The sequence below is a fragment of the Mytilus edulis genome, chromosome 11 (genome assembly GCF_963676685.1).
Source record: "Mytilus edulis chromosome 11, xbMytEdul2.2, whole genome shotgun sequence".
Lineage (NCBI taxonomy): Eukaryota > Metazoa > Mollusca > Bivalvia > Mytilida > Mytilidae > Mytilus > Mytilus edulis.
Genome location: NC_092354.1, coordinates 39,856,364 through 39,867,702, shown reverse-complemented (window position 1 = coordinate 39,867,702; position 11,339 = coordinate 39,856,364). Strand labels below are relative to the sequence as shown.

The following is an 11,339-nucleotide window of genomic DNA, read 5'->3' as shown; positions in this document are numbered from 1 at the left end:
ATAAAATATTTATAAATTTTTTAATTTGGTTTCAAGACTGTTTACAAATGGCGACCGTAGATGTAAACAAATCAACAAAACTATAGACATAAACCTTTTTTTTCTGTCCAATACATTATATTGTACGTTATCGTTTACAATCATTAGTATTCATACACAAGTAGCACTTTATTCAGGAACAATTATCATTAATAGTTTCCTTTGACCAGATGTCGATTTAACCAGGGTCCGATTTGACTATAGCTAGCTTTGTGTATTTTACTATTTAACCCCTTCTACACTAGAAATACACGCAGCACGTTCTAGTTCGGCTCTGTTATGAATACGGGATCTGCTCAGACTCCTGTCGTCCTGAGTCCCGTACAATTAATCAAGATACCTTGGCACCAATAAAATGGGTGCCAGGCAATTCAGCATCAGCAAAAGACCTCATGGGCTAAATACCAGAGAAAGACAATTTGGTATCAAGACAAATCGGCACCGCATAACACTTCTGTTAGTCCGAGATTACTCTGAAGTCCAACAGACAAGATGGGCCTTGGAAGTCGGGCCTGTCCCATATTTTATCAAAAAGTGGATATTCGCACATCCAACATAGATGTGCTGCTTCATCGCTTCTGGTCCCGGCTAAAGGACTTGGAATTATATTATTATAAATCAAGTATCAATTTGTTCATTCTTCAGTTATCTCTTCGTTTATGTAAGTTTCATCTTCCTACCAACCTTTATTTTCTCATATTTAGACAGTTCTCACAGCAACCCATCGATTCAGACATTTTTACTTTTATTTTCAAATGGATGTCAAGTGATGAGAGACTTCACTGTCTCAAGACTGAAGTATGCAAATATTTATGCTAATTTTGGTATTCTGTATATTTCTTCACCCCCTTTATAGGAGATCGGTATTAAACACTTATAGTAGCCAACATTGATAACAATTGGAAGAACTCGGACATTTACCTTACTTGCATTGTAAATGAACGAGGTGTCAGATTATGTACATGTATTCATATCAACCTAGGGTCAATTGCATAAATCAGCTCCCATAACCCATTGTTCCTTACTTTTTCTCTTTAATCACATGACAATCTTTCAAAATGAAAGTTAAAATGCCTGAATCGATGGGTCACTGTAAAAACTGTCTAAATACACGTATGAGAAAATAAAGGGTGGCAGGTAGAAGAAATATTCATAAATGAAGAAGGAACAAATTGATACCTGATTTATATAATTCCAAGTTGGTTAGTCGGCACCAAAAGTGATGAAGCAGCGCCTCTACTTTGGACGGGCAAATATCCACTTTTTAATATGGGACGAGTTCTGACGTCCCCAAGCCCAGCTTGTCTGGCCAAATATAGCATTTGGACATCAGAGTAATCTTGGATTACACTTCGGTTTATATTCCACTATGAGGGTCGTAATGACCTTCATGACAAATGATGGTTTAAAATTTTTATAATACTAATAGTTGGTATCAGCTATTGAAGGGACAACCAACTTGCTATTATTACCAGTCTTTAGGTGTTTTATTATACAAAATAAATAAACTTTCTAAAATTCAACGTTCATAATCTAAAAGAAAACTAAAATGTCAAATAAACATGCCCAAAATTAACTATAATTTATTTTTAAAGTCTGTGTTGCATTTGTAAATATTTCATTTACTACAATCAAGACTAGGAATACTTGAGTTAAGATTTCTGTGCAGCTCATAAATTGTAGCTAAATAAGGCTAAAGTACATCAAACACAACAGTTTATAAAGACGTCGACAAACCCATATACATTTATTATATTTTAGATCTTTTAAAAATGTGTCCCGAAGATTTTCTTTCTCTTTTAAATTTGCTTCTGGTTAGTAATATCATGAATATGTTAATTTGAAATTACGACAGACACAAGCAGCAGTCAGTACCCCTGACTGAACAGATTATACCATTTACGATATATTAGAGTTTGACATTGCCAAGCGTACAAACCCATGCAGAATAGTTTATGACATCATTATTGTCCAATGAAAAATAAGTAAGGGAAATATAATTATAAAACTATTAACCAGGGTAATAGTTTTTGAAACCATTGACTAGCAAATAGTCTATGGAATGAAATAACACATCTTTTTCATTCTTTTTTATATAAACATACTGATCGACAATGATCGAGGTACATGTATAATAATAATTTTTGTTGCATGACAATAAAATGTACACTTTCTTTTTAAGACAATGTTCATTATGTGAGAACTCTGACAATATATATCTCAATACTAAAAAAGGATAATCTGATGAATCACATTAAATTTTGTAACTATTTGCCGAAATTGACCGTTTGTTCCTACAAAAAAGCACAGATTTTAGTAGCCCACACCATTTTTTAGGGAATATTGGCTAAAGGGTTCCTGCTTATTTCAAACCCTTCCTTCTCCTTTTAATTTCTAACTAAATATTAATTTGGAAATTTTAGAAAGTTAATTAGCAACATGCATTCAGAAGATTCTGATGACGATATGAATGTAGGAGCTCCCATGATGGTGGAGGTCAAAGGTCATAGTAGAACACCACGGCAACATTCACAAAGGTCACTTCACAGAGATTCAGATTCAGATGAAGAGAACAGGTGAGTGCATGTATCTAAAATTAGTAATTTAGATAAAAATGTGCAGCACTACAGAATTCATGAATTTAATAAGATTTGGAATGGAAATGGGGAATGTGCCAAAGAGACAACAACCCGACCAAAGAGCAGATAACAGCCGAAGGCAACAAAGGGGTCTTCACTGCAGCTAGAGTATCCTGCACCCTGATGCATGCTTTAGCTATTACAAAAATATATCGATGTAATATATATGCTTAATATCCAAGATGATGTTTCAATTGTCAAGAAAATTACATAACTTTTGTAAGGTGCAGAAATCTAACATCTGTTCTAAAAATATAAATGATGTCATTGAATTTGTTAAAGTCATCTTTTAAGAATTGGAGTTATCTTCCTTTGTCTAGAATTGCTATTAAATCAACTACAACCAATACAATAATTAATTGTACTTCCATATCATCAGCATATGATAAATTGAAACAATCTTTTCCAGTCAGTGCCACCAAGCACTTTGATTAATTTTTACAAATTATTCTCCAGATATGAAGATGACTATGAGGATGATATGACCACAGCTAGATCAGGGAGGACAACAAGTAGAAAGAAAAAGCCTGGGAAGAATGGTCGTCATGGGATAGATATGACACCACCTGACAAACTTCTCAAACAGGCAGTTAAAAGGATTGGAAAATTCAGAGAAAATGAAAAAGTATTAATTATTTTGATTAAATTTCTGCCAAAAAAATGCTTCATTAATATCTACTGTATATTCAGAATGTATTGTGTGCATTTATTATGGCGATTTTATCATTTTAGACTAAGATTTTAAATTTTGCGATATTCAGAAAAATCCTTTTGATACATATAAAAATTTCAGAATGCAAGTTTTAATTTTGTAAATGCAAAACTCACCCTGTCCCATTATAAGTATTTATAAAATCATAGCAATAAAATTTGAATTTACAGAATATCATCTCTTTAGCAAAATTAGCTTGTTTTTATTGAGATATTTGACATGATTAATATTGAACATGTTAAATGGATATTCCAGCATTCAAGTATGAAAAAAAATTGGAAGAAAAGTTTGGTCTGATTTATAACAATAAGTTAAAATTTATGTTTTGCAAGCTTACTTATCATGAAACTCAAAACTTTCACATGCTTAGATTAATTAGTAATGATTTTCATCTAAATTTAAGGGCAACATAGGGGCTCACAGACTTTAATAAATGATAATTTTATTCTTACAATTTTAGCATGATGAAGCTATCAGAGAACTGGTGCGATGCATAGCACTTACCAGGATTGTTTATGGTGCTAATCACTGGAAGTTAGCAGAAAGCCATGCTGATCTGGCCGAAGCGTATCTAGATCTTAAAGGTGTGATTATTCTGCAGGTTTAAGGTTTTATGCTTTTAAGAAATGAATGCTTCTGTTTGTAATTTTATTGGGGTGTAAAAGAGTTGACAGTAGGACATTAAATGATGATTGTAGTACAACCCAACCTCTGTTTTGGGATTGCAATTGTTTTTTTAATGTATGTGTCTGTTGTGAATTCTTCCCCCTGGTTTTGTGATATTAGCTCAGAAATTGAATTAAATCAGGATTCTTAGTTATAACTTGGAAGACCAGAAATGTCAATAATAGAAAAATATTAAATGGTTTATTTTTGGACAGGAATAATAAAGATTCAGTGCTTTTCGGGAATTTGTTATAAAAAGTTAAAAAAAAACGATAATTTTGAAGTCACAATTATTTCCAAATATAAAGCATATAAAAGAACACTAAATTTAAATTTTGGATTTTTTATACATATCTTGAAATAAATTTCAATTTCATGTTTCTTCCATTTTAGGATTAGCACCACAAGCAGACTACCACTCAGAATCAGCCAAAACCATCATGTTAAACACAGTTGCTACCTACACAACGGAACAAGAAAAAGCAGACGTCATCTTCATTTTGTTTAAGATTCATCATACTCAAGGGAGAGCACTCACAGAAATGAAACAGTACTCTGACGCAGAGAAGGCTCTGTCGAAGGCAGATAGGACCTGTCATGATTTCAGTCGGTTGACGTGTGTCAGTGATGATGAATGTGACGAGATGGAGATTAAATACTGTCATGCTACCGCTAGGTTTGTAATTTGCATTTAAATAGGAGAAATGTCTAGAGTTTTTTTTTATTCTTGGCTGTTAGCAGCCATAGTATCTGTCTGTACACTTACTTTAACTGCAAATATTTCTGCTTCTTTAAGAATCAGTTCTTACCATTTACCTCCCAGTGCATGTTTCTTTAAATTCTTTAATTAATGACAGTTTTCCCATCACACTTGCACTGTGTGATGGCGACAGTTCAAACGACAGGTCTTATAGTTAAGATTCCTGCATACTCTAAAACATTGACTAATTAGAGCAGCGGAAGACAATATTTCAATAGCAGTTCATTTATGAAGATTTTGATAATGTTCTTGATTTTCTTTACAAGAAAGTTCACATGCACAATTTGCTTTTCATTAAAACTTACTATTCAAGTACCGGTTCTGTATATAAAACATATTTGACTGTCTTTTTTTCAATTTTGAAGTTCATATGACATTAAGTTTTTATCTGTAACTTTTTATATTCAATTATGTACATGTACTAACATATATACATTGCATGTAGTACTGTAGATTCAGAAATTATTGTGCATTCATCATTTCGATTTTTGAAGAATGGAGTGGAGATTAATTATTGTGAGTTCATGAAATGTTCACTAAGAGTTCATATTATTGCAATGGTCACCCAGCCATATTATTTGCATTATTAAAAGCCTCAAAATAATTTCTGAATTTGCAGAACTGTGGTTTGATTTATCTTCATATTTATTCCCTAATAAGGAATGTTTACATTTTCATGGATATTTAATTTGGTGTTATTTTTACAAAAGTTTGCAAACAAGCTTATACAGAAAATTTGTCATTGATTTAAAATTTAATTTTGCGGTTTACCTATACACACAAAAACAAATAAAATGGTATTCAAAGTATAATAATGAATCCACAGTAATTGTTTACATAATGTAATGTATTCTACAGATTATACTGGAAACAGAAGAAGCATGCCAGATCAGCCGCCCAGTTTGATAAACTATTAGACTTAATGAAGAGACAGTATGGACCTGATTCTATGGACCTTGTTCCTATTTATCAGGAATATGGCAAAATATCCTTTTATTTATGTTATGAAAAGTCCCCTTTTTTAAATGGTTTAATACATAGATAAACTATTAAAGTTGAGGAACAAAGGAATTAACCAAAACAAAAACAAAAGTCAAAATAAAAAAAAGAAGGAAAGATCAAGTATAATAGAGAAATACAAAATGCATGAGCCTATTCATATATAAAAACTAGATTGAGGTGTCTAAAAAAAAGAAGATATCAACATCTGGTATGATTGCCAATGAAACAAGTATCCACAACACACCAAATGACACAGAAATTAACAACTATAAGTCACTGTACCGCCTTCAACAATGAGCAAAGCCCAAACTGCGTAGTCAGCTATATAAAATGTGGTGTGTTTGTTCTTGATTATCTCTTATATGTGTAAAATGCTCCAAATGACTCTTGAAACTATTATTTGTTAGCCATTTTAGTATTATAAGAAAACTGTGATTAATTTGTGTAACATAACCAAATGAACTCTATTGAAATTTGAGATATTGATAAAAAAAAAAAAACTGGAGAAAAAAGATGTGCATACATAGTACAGGAAATGAATTAATTACACCAGAAAAGGTTATATACTGTTACTGCTAACTTTCCTTAACAAGTATAAGTAGAATTGAGCAAAGGAAAATATGCCAATTATGACAAAGCCACAGACCTGTACCTACAGTCTCATACTATAGCTGGTGCTAAGTAAGTTTACAGTTTAACCTTGCTCATGACTGTTTAGGATGAGGTAACAAAATTCTAGTAAAATTGACAAAATTGAGTACCACAATGTATTCCTATTTCAGGTTAATATAAATACAGGTTTTTTTATTATTCATAAACAAAAAGTACATTTAGCAATTCATTCTCACAACACTTATTGAAATGATTGTTATTTTGAAAAATACAACTATAGAGGGCTGTTTAGTGGGATAACTGACAGCAGCTTTGATCATGGATCGTTTCTTATATTATAAAGTGAAATTTTTGCTTAATTTAATCTAAATTGATAAACATTTTCTGTGTTCAATATTAAAAAGAAGATATGGTATAATTGTCAATGAGACAACTCTCCATAAGAAATTAACAACTATAGGTGACTGTATGGCCTTCAACAATGAGCAAGCCCATACTGCATAGTCAAGTTGTTATTCATTTAGGACAGGAACAATACAAAAATAAAACCTTACTAATCTGTTTGACATTTGAAATCGGAAAAGTTAGTCTATGCAAAAAAGTCTTAATATTACATGTATTGTATATATAAAGGACAACTTATAATATTGTAAACTTTTTTATGTTCTAAGAAAAAGAATGCTGACAAAAATAGAATAGCAAAAATTGAGGAAAACACATTACATTAAGAAAGTATTTAAGGTTTCTAAGTAAAAAGGAAGTTGACAGATAAAATAAAGATTATAAATATAAAGACAAAATAAACTTTTGTTCTCTCATCCATTGATTATATATCTCAATATTTTAGTTATCGTGAAGGTAGTACTAAGATGGTCGACACAGGATTAGCGCTAGCCCAGGCATACATCAGTACTGGGAAGGAGGAAGCTGAAGACCTAGCTGAGAAGTACCTGAATGAATGTCTAGTAACATGTCAGACAGGGTACGGTCCACAACATAAAAAGACAATAGAAGTACAGGATGAACTGGCTAGGTTACTTATACGAACAGATAGACAAGAGGTAAGTGTCTTGCTAGGGCTATTCCATTAAAATGTATGCGGAAGGGTAGGAAGAGAAGTTTAATTATTGAAAAATAATTGAATTACCATTATGCAAATTATCTAAAAAAAAGTCATTTTCTACCCTCCCTGGGTCTCCCACATACATTTTTATGGAATTGTCCTTACATTTTTACTTTTAAAAGATATAAGAGATGTAGTATGAGTGCCAATGATAAAACTCTCCATCCAAGTCACAATTTGTTACAAGTTAACCATTATAGAGGAAATATAAAACCATTCAAAAATAACAATAGTCAAGTCTATACAAAAAGCCAGAAATGAGAAACCTTTATCAATAACATCAACAAACCACAACCATGATTTAGCGAAAAAAAGAGTATTATTTGGGTAAAAACGATATAAAAAAATTTGAAACAGACAGCATAGATATATTCCTTGAAACTGTATTCTTTATTGACTTCATAATTAAAAGCTATAAAATTGGTACAAAATTGTTGAAAGGTTTAGCTAGCTTTATAGCCAGGTTTAATCCACCATTTTCAACACAAGGAAGTTTTCTGTACCATGTCAGGAATATGACAGTTGTTTTCTATTTGCTTATTGTGTTTGCCATATCTTTTTAGGTTGCCTTGCACATTTTTGTTTCAACAATATTTTCAAGCAATATTGTATATTTATGATATAATTCATCTGTTCTTTATTTTACAGGATGGTTTAGACATATTAAAATCCACTTTACCAGATAAATGTGAGATTTACGGTGACTACTCAGAGCAGGTCTCAGATACACACAAACTTACAGCTTCAGTCCATCTATCTCAGGGAAATCTGGAGAAATCACTTAGAGGTTATAAAAAGGTATTGCTTCCATCCTTTTATACTATAATTTTATGTTTTATATGAAAAATGGACTTGTTGTAGGTTGACCTATAGTTGTTAATGTCTGTGTCATTTTGGTCTTTTGTGGATAGTTGTCTCATTGGCAATCATACCACATCTTCTTTTTTTATATTGTTGTATGATTGCTATCAAGACAACATTTGCATCAGAGTGCATTTGAGGTGGATGTAAGCAACTAAATGGGCCCTCAATTTTAAATAGTTCGAACAAGAAAACCAACAGCCTTTGGTGGAAATTTGTCTCATTGGCAGTTATACCACATCTTGTTATTTTCAGTTAATTTGTGCGATGAACAGGCTAACTGATCAGTGATATAAGATCAACAAAACAGATTTTTGTCATTAAATTTATTCTGGTCTACAATGTTGGAGAGTAACCTGTGTAAAATATGCATATAGACCAAGGTTGAGCCACACAAGCTCTATAGAACCTTTAGTGATATTCTTCTTGTAAGTTGATGTTTTTCTCAAGTTATTTTAAATAAATTGCCATTTATTTTGCTTCTGTTTTCAGTGTTTAAACATAGAACAGATAGTCCTTGGTAAAAATCACAGAAAAACAAAAGATACGGAAAGAACCATTGACATATTAATGGCGTAAGTAAATTAAATATAATAAATGGATATTCATTTTGATGTCACACAGACATGCACTGGTTTATGGTCAAATAAGTTACTTTTTTGTATCTTACATTGATAAAATTGGTGGAATTTGATTTATTAATGTTGCATCAATGTCCATTATTCAATAATCACAATAACAGATGCTTGAAAAACTTCTGAATCTACAGTGACCTAAAATGGATTTTAAATTTACTTTCAAAGTCATGGTTGATTGATTTACATATGACACAAATAAGTTAAATTCTTTCTCAAACACATGGAAGGACATTGATTTGGCTCTTTTAATTTTCATAAAATTTGGGCAATATATTTACTTTGAACTTTTAACAAAAATATAGAAATAACCACAGACCTTATCGGAAAAATTTCATTGGACATATAGCAGTTTGACAAACACTAATTTTGATCAATACGAAGCTTAATATTGCCTTAACAAAAGAATGTTATTAAAACATTCATGCTGATTTTACAGAGTTATCTCCCTGTAGTGTATGTACCACCTTAACATTTTTGTTTCTGTTTTGCAGGAGTCCTGGTTTATCAAATAAATTTGTACTGAGTAAAGAGGATGAACTCAAGAAAAGACCAAAGTTCAACACAATGGTGACGACAAAACAATCATTAGGGGGATTTAAATCCTCAGCATTTTAGATTTATAGGATTATTTCAAATATCAAAGTAGAAAATTCTAGATGGACTCATTTTCTTAATGAATCTAAAATTGGCTAAAAAAGACTTTGTGTAATGGATGAAAAGTAAACAAATGTTGTTTTGCTGTATCTACATGTCCAGAAAATACACCTTATTGCTATTTAGTAATCTGCGCCGGTTTACCTGATAATCTTAGCAGGTTGCACTATTGACATCACTTTTCCATTAATTATGGTGTCAGATATTAAGGTGTATGAAACCTCTAGAAATACAATTAATGAAAAATATTGAAAAAGTGTAAAAATATAAAATGTTTGTTATCAAGCAGCTAAAGATGCATTTTTATTTCACTCTAAATTGTCATTTGTCGTAGAAACTCTTTGTATACATTTCATGGTTAATTGATCAACATTAAGTTTGTATGTGTATGTCAATTTTTCCGATACCTTGTACAAGAATTTTTTGTAAATTTTGCTGTTACAAAATGTTAGAAATTATTTTGGATTAAGGAATTTGATCTCCCTCCTTCAAGGCTTTGATTCCTTGCATGTCTATGGCTATACTTTTTGTACCTTTTTGGATTTTACCTTTTCATCTTTTTGATTAGCTTTAAATTTTTAAATATTTTAGCCTCAATCATCATTGAATAGACATTATTATTGAAATCTGCAACTGATGCAGAAAAGTTTGAACCATTAACGATATTGAGTTATCAATCATTGTCCACTGTCAAGAGTACTGTTGTACATGTCTAACAGAAATTAGTAAATTCTCTGGCAGTTTCATTGATCAGTGTTGATATTCTATAAATACAAGCAGTAAAACTGTCAACACATATTCCTATTGAAATAGCTTTAGTTGGCAGGATATTTGTTATTTAACTTTTGTCTCATACAAGGATTGAAACATTCCTTATTTAACATGTCTGTGATATTTTCTATATTTAGAATTCTATATTTAGAATATAATAAATTTATGTATTAGATATGCCTTGACTTATTGGATGTGGTATGAGTGCCAATAGGGCAACTCTCCATTCAAGTCACAATGTGTAAATGTGAACCACAATGTTCTTCAACTTTGTACTGGTTTGGCTTTATTACTATTTATCTAAGAGTCACTGATGAGTCTTATGTAGATGAAAAGCGCATCTGGCATATTAAATTATAATCCTGGTACCTTTGATAACTATTTTACATGTTTCTCTGACATTATTAAATTTTCCTGCAGTTTCATTGCTCAGTGTGGAAATTCTATAAAAAACATGTAGTAAACTTATTTCTGTTTAAATTGATTCAGCTGGCAAGATATTTATCATTTACTGTGGATATCTAAATATTTATTGGATACCAATTTTTGAGGGTTTCGTGGTTACAGATCAACCACAAATCCTTATGTTCCAAGAATAAAAAAAATTCTAAAGATTTTGTAGAAAGTTATTAGCCAAACCAGGAAATCAAATATTTACCAAAACACAAGTTATCCTTAATCCATGAAAAAATTGATAACAAATAAATAAATCCACAGTATACTTTTGTCTCATACAAGGATTATAACTTTCCTTATTAAACATATCTGTGATATTTTCTATATTTAGAATATGATAAATTTATGTGTAAAATATGTTTTGACTTATTAGATATAAGAAGATGTGGTATGAGTGCCAATGAGG

General features: G+C 31.2%; 1 protein-coding gene across 1 annotated transcript; it reads left to right on the top strand.

Annotated features, from left to right (window-relative positions):
* Positions 1 to 377: 377 nt before the first annotated feature.
* Positions 378 to 10,014, top strand: LOC139495554 (tetratricopeptide repeat protein 23-like). The gene is made up of 11 exons (XM_071283821.1): positions 378 to 495; positions 2,463 to 2,615; positions 3,135 to 3,303; positions 3,851 to 3,974; positions 4,450 to 4,732; positions 5,675 to 5,817; positions 6,418 to 6,499; positions 7,278 to 7,491; positions 8,202 to 8,351; positions 8,907 to 8,989; positions 9,544 to 10,014. The coding sequence occupies exons 1-11, from the start codon at positions 395 to 397 to the stop codon at positions 9,665 to 9,667; spliced, it is 1,626 nt and encodes a 541-aa protein (XP_071139922.1). The 5' UTR covers positions 378 to 394; the 3' UTR covers positions 9,668 to 10,014.
* The last annotated feature ends 1,325 nt before the right edge of the window (positions 10,015 to 11,339 follow it).

Excerpts from the sequence above, each read along its gene's own strand:
- LOC139495554 (XM_071283821.1), top strand. The coding sequence starts at position 395 with ATGGGTGCCAGGCAATTCAGCATCAGCAAAAGACCTCATGGGCTAAAT. Across the intron at positions 3,304-3,850 it reads AATTCAGAGAAAATGAAAAA|CATGATGAAGCTATCAGAGA; the intron begins GTATTAATTATT and ends TTACAATTTTAG. Across the intron at positions 7,492-8,201 it reads TACGAACAGATAGACAAGAG|GATGGTTTAGACATATTAAA; the intron begins GTAAGTGTCTTG and ends TTTATTTTACAG.